Genomic DNA, 15029 nt, shown 5'->3' on the forward strand with positions numbered 1-15029 from the left:
TGTACGCTAGGAGAACTCGGACTTTCTTCCAGTATGCCTATGTCGATGAATAAGTAGGTTATATACGCAGCTCAAGTGGCTGCATAAAGGAACCCAGACAAAAGCCAAGTTTGAGCGGGATTCGAACTCAAGAGCTTACGATACTCGTGCAGGACTCTGCCAGTTGAGATATTAATTGAACTGGGGGCTGGTCCTTTTCAAATCCGTAAATTCCGAGTTCAAATGATAGACGTAGTAGTTTTTCGAAGCCTGAACAAAAATATCATGACCTCTGCCATACGGGTGCAGCGCTCTTTCAACTGAAATATCGTGCCAACAGGAGGGAGCTGGTCATTTTGCAAATTTGTTGTCTTCCTTTCGAGTTGAAAAACCTTTTTCAAATACTATCTGTTGGCTGTTATAAGTAAATGTTTGCAGCTGTAACTATGGGCAGTCTTAACGCTGGTGTTTTTAGTGCATATTAGCAGTATTAGTTCTTAGTCGCTCATAAATACTTTTTAAAACATGAATCGTCTTGCTGTCAATGAAATTGGCCGACCCTTGTAATATTTTACTTGTTTTAAACTGTAGGTTGTGTCAAACCTCATCTGTAGAAAACATTTTAAGGTGTTTTGACTTAATTATTCTTACTTATACGAAGTGCTCGATAATTTTCCTTTTTACCTCTCTTTCAATGGACTTCTGACTAGATATTGCAGTATCTGCCTCACTCTGCTGGCTTCTGGCCTGATCCATGTGTTGCATGGCAGGATTGTTCCTCATATTTTCGTAAGCATTGTTGTTGCTGGAATTCAAATCTGAAGCGCAACGAGTAGAGGTAATAAGGTTCAATGAGGCTATGACAGATTCTCAAACTTAGGATTCATAAATGTGCGTTAACCAGTGCGCAAGCTTCCCAATTATTCTAATTACAGGAAAGAGAGAAGAGTACCAGGTTGCCAAAAATATCACCCGCTTATCACTGATTTGGGAACTTAAAAGGGCAACCTGACAGTCTTTATTACCAGACTTCAGCTCTTGAGGGAAGTAGGACATTATATTGCCAGTGCTAGGTATTGCCAAGCTATAAAATATTGTCTCCTTAGTTATTATGTTAAAAGGGAGCAAGCACAAACAACAAGGCCAGGAAGAACGGAGAGCGGAGTAAGGTTTAATGAATCTTTTGTTAAATAACTCCAGTGAGTTTGCCATCAGGTCGTTATGATATCGCTTTTTATTAAATTCTCAGCCTCGGATATTGCATTTCTAGCGTTCTGATTGGTTCCCTAAATCTCGGTTATCAGCTCATATACCGTAGTTTGACCTTATATGGAAAACGAAAGCCCCAGGTGTCGCTAAGCTAAATTTTTTTTCGGCGGGAAGCAAAACTTTCTTCGGAAAAATGTAGAAAAAAAAAAGAAAAAAGAAAAAGAAAGAAATACCAAACAATGCCATCTCAATATAACAACAATAAAAGCCACAAAGTTCGGTATGACACTATTTAATGGTACGTATCTCTGAAGTTTCCTTTAAAATCTTCAAAATTGCAAGATTTTACGATTTTTAGATCACATAACAACGACAATAACAACCGGTTACCTTCAAAAATTTCAGGATGGCTTGCAAGTCCTGACGGTAAGAGGTTAAAGCCAATTGAAGAAATTTCTCAGGAAGAGCTTCATGCCTGCCTTTATGTTTTTACGAATTTACGAGGACTCCACATGGTTCATCTATGAAATTCGTACGAGCGGCGGCCATAATCACCACTCAGCAAAACATTTGCACTAATGTGCACAGCTCTTACGCTTCTCAAATAAGCTTGAAGTTTAAAAACTTGCAATGAATGCTTGTCTCAGTGCGGTTGTACCTCGTACACTTGGACTTGCCTGAAGTGTTTTAAATCGTCTGCGAGGAATTCAGTTCAGCGTGAAAAAAGCCGTCCTTGCCCTGATCTCTTCCTTCGCTCGGCACCACACAACAGAACATTTGCTCAAATGTGCACAACTATTACGCTTCTCGATGAGTTGGAACTTCAAAAGCACTTGAATGCTAGTCTCAGAAAGGTTATAATTCGTACAGTTTTCTTGAATTTTAGATGTCCGACTGAGTCCGATTTTCTTCGCTTTCGATTTTTCATTCAACTCCGTTTGCAAAGCGCTGCGCGTGTCATGTGATCATTAGGTTTCGCGCGCTTTGGTCGGAGGTTGCCTCAACATCCGGTCATTTAAATTTGAAAGAAATTTTTTCTTAAAATATAAAAATTCAGTAAACTTGAACAGCAATGTCCAAACACGGAGAATTTAATAAAACAATTATTCCATTCGCGCTTGTTGGATATGAGATTGGTTATAGCCAACTCGGCGCTTCGCGCCTCGTTGGCTATTTACCATCTCATATCCAACGCGCGCTCATGGAATAATTGTTAAATATCGTAATATGTTCTACACTGATCAAGGAGTTACACACCCGCAAATTTTCTCTTCCGCACGTTCCTCGCGTCCGAGCAGTAGATTGCTATAAGCACCCACCACAGTATGACAGGTACAGCTTTCATATTTCCCAAACTTGATCACGGACTGCAACGGATAGGAAATTAAAGAATCAGGGAAATAAGCGTGGAAGACCGACGGTCTTTCAGTAAATTGGCCGGTTGGGGGATTACCCAAACTAACAGAGTACCATGTAAAGGGAGGAACCTTATAGCGGTACTCTGTTAGTATTTCCTTCTTGGATACATTAACACTTAATACTCCTTCATTTTATTTCCCTTTTTTTTTTTCGTTTTTTTGTTTGACTATTTTTTATATCTGACCTTGAATTTGTTTTTTTTCCTTTTTATAGGGGTAATTGTTGCCAACAACTTTAGACTCTCTCATGCCTTTTAAGGTGACTGAGCACAGGTTTGTACGCGGTCAGCGGCCATTCGCGTGACGGCGCGGTTTTTAAATCCGACAAACAAACGACGACGAAAATTTTATTGGCCTGTTTTTGTCAAAACGCCGTCCTCAAACCACGAAATGGAAAAAGGAGTCACTCAAGATGCGTTCAACTGTGTTGACTTTTGAAAAAAATGTGTGACAATGAATCTTATTCCAAAATGGCTGCCATTTTAATATTCTTTTGTTTGCATTCAAACTAGCCCTTCTTGCCTCGTTCAAGATAAAATATTCTTTTGACTTTTGAGCTTAAGAACGAGGTAAGTAGGGCTAATTTGAATACCAACAATAGAATATTAAAATGGTAGCCATTTTGGAATAAGGTGTATCAGCTTGCACAAAAAAAATGCTCCAAAAAAGTTTGGGGTCGAGTAGCAACGACTAACTGTTGGCAAGAGGCTAGGAGAGCCGCAATAATTATTTTCTTATCAGTCTTCAAATAACTATCCTGCTTTCGAGATTGTTTTCAAGAACTGTGTACTGTGGAAAAAATGACGAGAACAGCGAGTAAACTCCTCAGAATAAACACCCATTTTATATTTCGCGCACCATGAAAGCCGCAAAGCGCAAGACAATGACCGAAGCAGCCAGGGCTCAACTTTGCAAACGCCGTTTATTTTCTCCAACCTAGCAAAGGGGAACAACAACACTTTGGCGGAACAACGCATTATTTGCAAAAAAGCCACGACCCAAAGAATGCTAGTGGAGAAATGGTGAGTGCAAACTGTATAAACTAGTAAATTATTTGCATTTCTTCTTGGGTTATGTGTAAATAAACACTTCAAAGAGATCATAAACTTTTCTTTGTTTCCACAGTTTTCTGATTCAGTCAGTGACAACAAGCCCACAAAACCGTCTGGATACAGAATTAACGATCTTGGTTTTAACAACAATCTTTAAAATTATGCCAGCACTGCAAATCTGGTAAAATGTACTCACATGCTTTATACAATAAATTTTAATTGTCCAAAGCAAAATGTCTAAAAAATGCTTTGAATAAGTGAATAACTTAAAATTTGGTCCTATCCATTTCTTCTAGGGCCCCTTTCTATTGCTGATGCAGTGACGTAGATAAAGAAAGGCTGTGCAAGCCTTATTTCTGTCGCATGTCATAAATGTGGCAGAACAAATGAAATTTCTACTTCCAGACAGCACCACAGTGGCATAAGAGATCCTGGAGCCTATGATATAAACACGCGAGTCGCTCTTGGTGCCATTGACAGTGGTATAGGATATACACACGTCAACAGCTTTTTCACTCCACAGTAAATTGGAGGGCATGTAAGCGAAGCGAGAGGGAAATTGGTCTTGCTGTCCAACAGGTTGCTGCTTAATTCTTGCAGAATGGCTTTGCAAAATGAACTTGTTACTGAAAAATCTCAGGGGAAGAACCCTGACCTTGATTGCTTGATACCCTCTCTCTATTTTTTATAATATAATATAATTAAAACGTGGGAGGGCTAATGGTTCACTGACGTAGCTTGGTCAAAAGGTAAAAAACCAGCTTATCATGACTGCCGCCAAAATCGATGTATCTGAAGAAGGAGTTACACTATTTAAAGATTCTCCTAATCATGGTGTAAAGTACTCTGTTTTCATTGGAGATGATCATGACAGTTCCACAATTGCTAAGATTCATAAAGAAGTGGCATACAGTGTAGAAAAATGATCTGACAGCACTCATGCTACAAGAATACTTGTGAGTCCCCTCCACAAGATTAGGTCCGAGAATAGCAGTTCCCCTGGAGAATCTGTCTTGTCACAGAAAGTTATTGATTATTTTCAGAAATGTTTTAGGTACTGTTTAAACCACAACATAGAGGATTCAGAAAGAAACGAGTACATCACTTATTGCTCTTGTGCCCCATGCATTTGGTGACCACAAAAAATGCGAGGGAGACAATTTAAACTGGTGCAAGTGGCTTCAAAATCCTGACACCTTTTCCAACAATTATCTCCCTAATGGCAAAGATTTGAAGGGAAAAAATCTAAAGGAGAATTTAACTAAATTGTTTTAAGTATACTCGAGTGACACTGTTATTCACAAACTTGTGGAGCAATGAAAGCTTACACAGTACAGTAGGTTCGAAAGTTCAGTCCTAAAATAAGGTTTTATCGAGGAAGCGAAATCGCAGATCAAGGAATTGCCGCTGCTGTTGCTCAGACAAACCTTGGTAAACTACCAACTAGACACTTTACACTGTGTTTATATAGAACCTGGCAAAATTAGTGAACAAAAAATAGCACTAATTGACTATGAGAGAAAAGCCGAACAGAAGCGGAAGTCATGCAAGCATTGAATTTAAAAAACAACGTAGACTGAATTATTTGAAAAGGAAATCGAGAAAAAAATATGAATCAAATCGAGAGGGAATCAGCTACGAAAGTGGCATTGCTCTGACCCTTGACCCTGAGCTGTTACAAAAAGCAATAGTCACGCAACAAGAATTAAAAGAATTCGAAAAATTTGTTCTCACCTTCAGCGAACGACCTCCAAAGAAGTACATCACCTGTCCTGTCGATGGAAGCAGTGCTAGTGTTCTTGGTTTTGTAATATTTGACACTGAAACAAGCTGTGCAGGCAAGCAAGCTGAAGAAATTCATTTAGCAGTCGAGACAAAGGAAGGACCCTCGTTTTCTAGATTTACTACACCAACAAAAGAAATTTTTCCTGATGCTTCTCGGCTAAACAAATTCAAAACAATATGGGTTGGTGGGAAGAAGGAGTCAATCCTTTGCAGACAGTTCCTTTGCGTGAATGTCTTCGATTATTTGTTGATTTCCTTAAGGATTCTAAGCGTTCCAATTCTTGTGACCAAATTGTACTTATTGGCCATTTCGATACCCATATCCTGCTAAGAACACTCCAAAATAACTCGCCAGAGCTTGTTCAAAGATAATCACGAGGCATTCAAACAAGACGACGGCTCATTCGTGAAAATATATCAAGGGTCACTATACAGACACCTTTTAGGCACTGACTTTTATTGTCACGATGCACTTGAGGATGTAGAGGCACTTAATAAAATCCTCTTCCAGTCCTCCCTTCACATATCTCCCTCTACAATTATCGACATAAGCGGTACTACGGAACTAAGCTTAGCAATCGAAGAAATGAATTACCTCGATAAAAGTCACGCTCTCTTAAAGTCCGGCTTCGACGGCATTATCAGCGATTCCTCATAAGTCGGAGTAATGAAGAAGTCCATTGCTAAAAAGCTTGCAGATTCCGGATATAATCACCTGAAGCAACTATTTGAAACACAAGGAGAACAAGGGCTTCTCGCCATTTTGGCAAATCGGCCAACAAACAGTCGAACTAGTCGCGTTCGTGGACCTGCAGACCCTTTGACATTACATTTAATTGTAAGTCATTTTAAGGTAATTCGGAGTTGACTTTGTTTACATTGTACCATGCCTTTTTTGTGGAGCGTATCTTTGTCAACAACAAGATTCCATTCACCAATGAACACGAAAGTAGAATTATCCGAATTTCCGAGAAATTATCTTGTGTCGGCCTATGCGTACTAAGGAAGGTATTTGAGATTGCTCTATATCTGGACCTTTCAAGACGACGTACACAATGGGGAATTTTTCAAAATCTTCTCATAAGAATATGATGAAATTTGGCAGAATTATTATTTTTACCGCATTTCAAATAACGAGAACTTTAATACAGAGGTCGAAAAAAGAATTCTGAGGAACAATCTTTTTTACGAAACCGTTTGTTAAAATTTGCTCAACTTAGTATCAAACAATAAAAAATATTTATTGAAAGCTGTGTGCAAGTTCAGGACAAAATCTAATGACTGGGTTTTAAGAAAGACTTTCAAATGTTGCCAAGCGGCAATGTTGGTCATTAATAAAACTCTTTCATTGCTATTCATTCCTTTTACCAAGTTTCAGCTTCTAAGTTGCAATATTTCTTACATAACGTCTTTACGAATGACACATACTCAAAGTCTATCAAAACGGTGTTCAGTCACCTCAAAGCGAAAAAGCAACTACTAAGAACAAGACGTTAAAATGATATTTACTGCTCCGAAAGAACATTCATTACGAAATAACCACAGTACGAAACAGCCTATCATTTGAAAATACTAATTTAAAGAGACACCAAGAAAAGGGTTTCAGTCCTTTAGGCGATAATTTATTCAACTCTCTGTGGATTATTTATGTGACGCAGGTATAATGGATGTCCATTATATAAATGTATTAAAATTCGCTATTTAATTTGGGAACACTGAACAATGGAAGTGTACGAATTATCTTTGTATTCAGACGAAGCAGAATGCGGACATCAACCAAAACAGATTAAAGGGAAAAAAGGGGGATTAAATTATAGAGCAATAAAATCTAATCTAAACAATAGTATAAAATGCAACATAAATTAATTTTTTTTAATTCTTTCTAGGTCGAAATTGTGTCTGATTTGAGATCACTCCAACTATTGAGCTCACACGAGCCTCAGTGACCTAAACTTACACGCAAGAGTCCGCAGGCGAGTGAGTGAGCGACTTGTGCGCTGGGTCATTGAATGAAGCAATGCAGCACGTATAGTAGAGTAATTGTGGCACTGTTGACCACTTGGGTATCAATTGACAGCTACAAATCTTGCGAAAGAGGATGAGATACCGTCATTCCGAGCTTCAGCGCAGTTTAAATTTATGACCTACTTGAGAACTTACCTCAAACCAAGTTGTTCCTTCGGTATCCCCAAAGACAATGCCCTTGAAGTAAAGCAGCACAAAGGTTTAAAAGAAGAGGGTGTGGAAAATGCTGACATGTCGCTTTGCTATTGGTTGGTGATGACTTCATAGGGTGGGGGCTGTTTGACATGACAGGTTGACATTTAGATCTTCCATTGGCTGCTGATGACCTCATTAATCGACGATTGGCTAACAAGCAATTGTTAATTTGGAAGATTAGCAGTTTCAGGTTCCCATAACAGGAAAACAAGCTGAGATTGGCACGCAAGTGTTTTAAACTCATTGGAAAAGAGTCAAGGGCAATGAAACTCTTAGTTCCAGTCCCTTTGGTGTGACTTCTTTTTCTTGGTATCCAGTCCACGAATACGTCGTTTTCAGGATACATGTAAATTATACATTATTTTGAGTTAAGATTGGTATTTAGAAAAATATCTTTAGCAAGACGCGCACTTGTGCTTCTAAAAATGTAGAACAAGAAGTGGTTTTGAAAATAGCAATCGCCAAAGTCACGCTAACTCTTGGTAATAAAAAAATACCGTTATGCTGATTTCATTTTATTATGACCGCATTTTGGACTTATTTTTCCACTTGGCATAGCGCGGACTTTCACTTTTCTAAAATATGGACGGATTTGGGCGGATGAAATCTTCAGCAAAACGAGAGTCATTTAGAATGTGCAGATCGCGGATTGCCAATCAAGATTCATGGCTATGATTCAACCACAATGATTTGCCCATGATTAAACGAAATTCAAAGATCTTCTTGTTCTTTAATATATGCTTATATTTCTGGAATCCACTACTTATGAATAATTGTCTGGGTGAATTTCAATCCCGTAACGTAACTAAAAAAGATAGCTTATGCTATGAAAGCTTAGGAAAGACCGCAAAACGCCTAATTGGCCTCTAAAGTTTTCCATCTATGAAAGTTAGTCAGTTCCAAGACTTTTCGTGACGTCCATATAGCTTCATAAGCAACACAGTCTTGTAATGGCAAATTTAAATACAATGTCGTGCTTGCGCAAATAATCTCAGCTTTATAAAATAGCTGTTGTGAACCACGTCTTTTGCGACTTGGCACACAGACTTGTGAAATACAATGAAAGATAACTTTAACTATCTTATTTGTATGGCTTCTTTCGTTTTTAAAACCATTCTTTCTTTTATCGGTGAATAACAACTGCCGTATGCAGGAAAAATTCAATTTATTCCGCCAACACTTCAGGACAACACGTTTACCAAAAACACAAACTTGTTCATGAGAAATATAACCAATTATATTTTTCCAGAGCAACAGGACCTAGTTTCTAATGTAAGAAGTGCTTTATCATCATTTGTCAAAAATCAAACTAATAGCTCCTATCTTTATAATAACTATTTTCTTAAACACCAACTACTGCGCACATCATTCTTGTTTACCAGAAGCCATTGTTTACAGAGGGCTGATTCGAACGCCATTTCGCTGACGTACTGGAACGAATTGATTAGTAAGGTTGGGCATGAAGAGAAGTGCGGATCAATTTATTTTGTAATTGTTAAGCTCGACAGAGTCTGCCGCATTTTGCGACACTTAAGCGGCGGTTGAGACTCCGATGTAGATACTGCTTCTGTTACCTACCCACGCAAACGGACAGGCGTCTCGATCAGTCTAATTCGGCAGATTAAATTTCGCAGCCCATGTACTCAATGTGTAAACAACAAGTTCCAACCGAAATAAACTGTTGCATTACGCGTTCCTCTTCTTTTTTTAAAGCAGACATTTTGGGCAGGTGTAATGTTTTGTTCGCTATAAAATATCTTTTACCGTAACTAAACCTCTGGGAATTGAACTCTATTTTTATGCAAATACTTTCTTTTGTTTCAGTAAACCAATATGGTCAGTAGTCACGTGAATGAAAACGCTCTATAGTAAAGCGAAAGACCCTCTGCATGCTCTGCGGTCCTATCTCGTCTATCTCTTCCGACGAGTTCAACCCAGTCTCTCCACGGTTCCACAATACGGCGGGAGAAACGCGATGGAATACAAGTTGTTCAAGAAATCGAGTGCAATTTACAAGTTTTCAAGTTCCCAAGTAGCGTAATGTCGTTCCCCCAAGATAGATAGGACGGTTTTCCTTTAATACAACGATCAGGAGCTACTCATGGCGGGTTCCAGTCTGATAAGCGAGAAACTCGCTCCAATTTTGGCGAGTTTATCCGCTAGGAGAAACATCGAAAGGTAGGCCTCGACTGCGTTGTATTGGAGCTTTAAGCTTAATTTGCTTGGGTTCTGAAATGAAAATGTAACAGAGTCACCAAAGTTACGTATGGGGGTCTTAATCAACGAAAATCAGCGCAGGATTTGGACAGAAACTAATTGTTTGTTAGGTTTAATTTGTTTGAATGTGCATCTTATAGCGATCACAGGGGCTTGACACCCCCCCCCCCCCCCAATGTTTGGGTATACAATGTAGGGGGGGGGGGGGGCGGGTTTGAAACCCTGACCCTGTTAAGGACAGAAACAACCTTAAATACCACTCCTGCATGCCTAGGACAATACTTTCTATTTTCTAAAAGTCCCTATTTGGATACTGAAAACAATAGTGCTAATTTCTTGGCTTGAAAATGTTAACTGATGACCCTTTAAATGAATACACATGAATGTCTTCGATTTCAGATTGTTAAATACTCAATAACAGACCCTGATTAGGTACAGATGTGCTTGAAGTTTTATACCCTGTTCAGTGCAGAGGGGGCCAAAAGTGATACCTTATCTGGTGGCACGTCCCTGTAAAGGCCATATAGAGGATTCCCCCCCCCACCCCCTATCCGGGCAAGACACTAGGCCAGTGGCTAGTGACTCTGGGAATCCAATAGAGGAAATAGATGATTGATGTTGACAATCCATACCAATCGATATCCCTATCATTTAATTGGTCGATATTGACAGTTGACAAAGAGTGTTCTGTTACCTTTTATCATTTGCCATCGATAGCTTGTAATATAATGTGCAACCAGGTGGTACCTGGTATCACCTGGTTGCGTATTTTTCCCATTTCAGAGTGTTCAAGCCAATGGAAATAGGCCCTTTCTAAACAATATACATCTTTGTGATCTTTTACCTAGATTTTATTTCAGTTAAGCACAGTTTAATGATTCTTAATTTTTGCTTTGTTGTCCAAAGTTTATTTAAGTAAATCTTTGGTTAAATCTTGCTTTTTTGCAAGAAGAGGGAAAGGGCTTTCCTACTTTTTTGAAAACTGATTGAGTTTTCCATTTGGATCATGGTTACAATAACTACTGTATATCTGAGTTTGCAACAACAGCAACAACAACAACAACAAAGAGGATGCAGCTTTGTATTTTGAACCAAATTCTTTATTCCAATCCTAGCAGTATTCAGGATGTTTGTCCCATGATCTAGTTTAATGGCCTTAGCTCCTACGAGTCTCTTGTAGCTCAGTGGTAGAGCATCCGAACTGGTAATTGTAATACACTGAATAATTTATCATTCTCATTCTTTATCTTTATATGTCAGTTAAAATCCATCAAAGGTTGTTAGATAACAGGAGAACACCAAATTTTGTTTCTATTCAAATGTTTATTACATTGTAATCCTTGCTTATAATAATGAGCATTACATGTATTTTTTTTGTCAGTTTAACATTTGACAAACTGATTGCTTTCCAACTGTTTGTTGAATTACACAGTCTTAGCACTCAAGAGCATTACATGTCAGCAAAGGAAATGAGAAAACTGCTGTGTGAGTTCATCAACAACATATTAACTGATTTGGATGCAGGTGAGCAAAGAACCTTGAGGTGGGGAGGGGAGGGCCAGGGTCCGAAATTAACTTTTTTAGGCAGGCGCCAAGTGGCGACTGAAATTTTTTTTTTCAGTCGCCATATGGAAAAATGTGGTCGCCAAAAAGTGTCAATAAAATTTTTCCTTCGCAGCGAAACACAAACCAAAATTTTTGGTTGCCAGATGGAAAATTCTGGTCGCCAATTTTTCTTTTAAGAATCAGAACGAAGAGAACATGTTTGGGGCCGCAATGGCGATTTATACACCTACCACTGATAAACCACGACGAATGAATCGAATGCCGGCTATATATACGCAGTTTCATAAGACTGCTAAATGTTTCAAGTCAACTTTATATCTTGCCTTGTCTCTACCTTTTGGAGAAGAAATGTACCAAATTGAAAAACTGCCGTTTGGTTCTCTGCTCTGTGTTCAAAACAATCTTTCCTTTCGCGTTCTGTCACGACGATCGATGGATCGCCATATTGCTCGCACCAGGCCACAACTGGCAGCATTTCTGCGAATCTTCGCCGCCTTTTTTTTTTTCAACGACTGCTCGAGCTGTGAAACGTTGTGATAGATTTATAATAACAGGAAAATCGGTTTTATACTTCAAAAGCAGTGGAAAGGTAAATAGTAAGTGACCAATTGGCGGGCAGCTTTGAATTTTATTTTTTCGCGATTTGGCTGAAAATCAAAGTTATTGTTTGTATAATGATCGTGGCATGAAATAGTTAATCGCCCGCTGGCAACCAGTTGTGAAATTCTGGTCGCCAGTGCAAAATTTTTAGTCGCATTGGCGACCAGGAAAGCGCAATTTCGGACCCCGGAGGGTGGGGTGAGAGAACTCTCTGAAGAGACAGGTATGATCATCCTGAATTTTTGCATAGCACTCTACAAAGCTAACATAAAAGCTACATGTAGCAGAACTACAGTGCAGGCCAGAATTAAGCGAACCAAAACATACGCGTAAAACGCGTCCGCTGCGGACGCGTATACCCGTCTAAAAATCTGCAGATGCGCGTCTAGTCAGACGCATTAGTATGTATGAGCTAGCTCATTGTTTTCATATTGTTGATCTTTCATTGTTCTTTTGAATTGCCTGGGAAAAGCCTTTCAGAAGGGTTTGACAAAGTATGACTTCACTTGCCGACTTTCTTGTAGAACCAGCTCAGCGCAAGAACAACTTCATGTTGTTGAGCGCATGGAAGAACTTTTAAAAAAAAATTGCCGCGAGGCTTACGAAACGAAACGGACTACAACAGTCAGACTTCTGTGTGTGACAAGCTAAAAGAGGAATAAAACGCCGGGAGTGCAGAGTTTCTAAATTTAATTAAAGATCTGTCCTTTGCGAAACGAGCTCTGCGTAGGTAGACCGTGAAAGGATTTAACTTGTTTGTTTATATTTCTAAACGCTATTCTTATTTATTCCTTGCCGCAATGATGATTCGGGTAGTTAGAGAATAATACAGTATTTGTGGGTAAATCTTATAGAGTAAACAAATAAATTATGACCCGGAATAAAATCAGTCAATCCACCAAATGATTTTCAACAGACTTCGCTCCTCTCGCGTGCTCCGGTTCAGATTTGCTGACTTACCGTGAACTAGCTTTCCCTCATTCTACCTCAAGCATTTACTATCTCCGGCCGCAAAATGTAATCGTTCAGTTTACTTTAAAGATCCAAGGCAATTCCGTTGGTTAAAGGCTTAAGGTAAAATAGGAAACTTTAATTTTGCAAAATTTCATTCGGGTCTAGTGTGAGCGATAAGATCGATTCCCCGGAACAAACCTAACCGTAAAACACTGAGAGTCTACTGGGTACCGCAACGCTTGATGCATTCCTATATTTACGTTCACTTGGATAAAGCCATAATAGCAACTTTTGCAAGATTGAAAGCCTCTTCTAACGTTGTAAGACACTGACAGAAGCCGTCGTTTCGACGTAGGAAGAAATTGCCACGCTGATAACATCGGGAAGATGTCAGTCACATGCTAGGCAACCAAATTCCTGCACACGTGTCAGGTTTCATTCGACAACAACGCGATGTACGGAGGTTCTTGGAAGGAAAACTAGATGTTTTTTTATTCAATCAACACGGGAGCCACAGTGCCTTTCCAATTATAGCCAACTTGTGCCATTTTTACCCCCTCGAAGAAACCTCGAAACGCTCTCTTTCGAGTCACAATGTGCGTGTAATTTTTAAAAATTTGAAGGCATAACTCGAAACACTCAGCTATCATTCACGAGTTCGCGCACAGAGCGCTTTGATTTCGAACACGTAGTATTCGACTAATTAGCTTAGATTTATATTTTCTATGACATACGGTGAATATTCAATATCGGCTAGGAGTTGTTTTTAAAGTCGCCAGTATTTACGAAGCGGATAAGATTCGAAATATGATAGCTGTCGCTGGCTGATTTCATAAAAGTCCATAAAATGCTAATTTTGTGGTTGTCGTTAACCGGTTGAATTCTTTTGTTTTGTTTGACAATACCACACAAAGAGAACTTACGGCGATGAATAACAATGGCAAAAACGCGCACATTTATACGCGTCTAAAAATACGCGCATACGCGTTTTTGCTGCGTATAAAACGCGTCTGCGTAGTTCGCTTAATTCTGGCCTGCACTGTATCAGGTAACTCTTTTAAGGGCGATTTACATGGTACGACTTTGTCGCATGCGGAAAGCTAATGACAGGCCTACAACTCACTTACGACTGTCGTGTACGTCGCAAAAACATGTTGTAGGATTTTTATGACAATCGTAGGTACGAGAGTTGTGTGCAATGTTTTGCAAGACGTGAGCAGCACGCTCTCCAGAAATCGCATGCGACAGTCGTAAGCAAAAGTTGTACCGTCTAAATCAGCCTTTAGAGTATTGTTCAATCAGTGTGTTAGTTTGTAACGAAACAGTTCAGCTGTATCGGTGGTGATGGTGGGGGGGGGGGGGGGGGAGGGAGGGTAGAAAAAGATTTTTTTTATTGGGGATTGGGGGACCTAATGCTCAAAACGTGAGATCTTGAATCTGGTCTTTATACATGTTGGCCAAGTTATCTTATCACCTTTCTTGCTGAAATCAAGTATTTCTTGTTGGATCAGTTGACTGACAGTATTTTTTTCCTATCATGTGTGGCTTAATATCCTAGCAAGCACTATTAATACATGAAACCCTCACCAAAGTCATTTTAGATTTTTGCACCCTAAGTAGTAGCCTTTAAACAAATTCCTCTCACCAAGAATCAAGGTACAGTGTATGGTGATCACATGTATCATTTCACAGGACAGTGCTCCCACCAATAGATCCAGTACACCTAATTTTAAAGAAATTCTGATTTTAAGCCTTGGGCTTATTAGTTTTTAATGGACATTTTTTTATTATTAATTTTATTGAAAAAACAATATTGCATACAGTACATGCATGTACAGGTAGAACAAACATGAGCACTAATATGACAACAAGAATAAAAGCAATAATAAAAGAAAACAATTCAATACTGGACACTAATCAGTAATAGAAAAAAACATAACTGCGGAAAATAAGAACAACAACTCGTTTATGAATACACAAAATAATATATTTCCATTAGGGCATAATCGCAAATACTGTAGCTTATTTG

At 39.0% G+C, this 15029-nt stretch overlaps 2 protein-coding genes and 1 pseudogene across 2 annotated transcripts in view; 2 read left to right on the forward strand and 1 right to left on the reverse strand.

Moving 5' to 3' along the window:
- Positions 1-2464, reverse strand: part of LOC146461483 (uncharacterized) — a 135634-nt gene extending 133170 nt beyond the window's left edge. The window contains exons 1-2 of the mRNA XM_085086917.1: positions 2446-2464; positions 664-797 (exon numbers count right to left, since the gene is read on the reverse strand). Coding sequence (XP_084943043.1) covers positions 664-762 — 99 coding nt within the window. The 5' untranslated portion in view covers positions 763-797; positions 2446-2464. The remainder of the gene's footprint in view (positions 1-663; positions 798-2445) is intronic.
- A 389-nt stretch (positions 2465-2853) lies between these two features.
- LOC146461485 (uncharacterized) lies at positions 2854-4349 on the forward strand (annotated as a pseudogene).
- Positions 4350-9600: 5251 nt separating this feature from the next.
- LOC146461486 (serine/threonine-protein kinase ATR-like) overlaps positions 9601-15029 on the forward strand; it is a 99260-nt gene continuing 93831 nt past the window's right edge. Inside the window, exons 1-2 of the mRNA XM_085086916.1 lie at positions 9601-9841; positions 11313-11404. Of these exons, the coding sequence (XP_084943042.1) occupies positions 9765-9841; positions 11313-11404 (169 nt within the window). The 5' untranslated portion in view covers positions 9601-9764. The remainder of the gene's footprint in view (positions 9842-11312; positions 11405-15029) is intronic.

This window comes from Pavona decussata, unplaced genomic scaffold, assembly GCF_977016875.1.
Source record: "Pavona decussata unplaced genomic scaffold, jaPavDecu1.1 SCAFFOLD_198, whole genome shotgun sequence".
Taxonomy (NCBI): domain Eukaryota; kingdom Metazoa; phylum Cnidaria; class Anthozoa; order Scleractinia; family Agariciidae; genus Pavona; species Pavona decussata.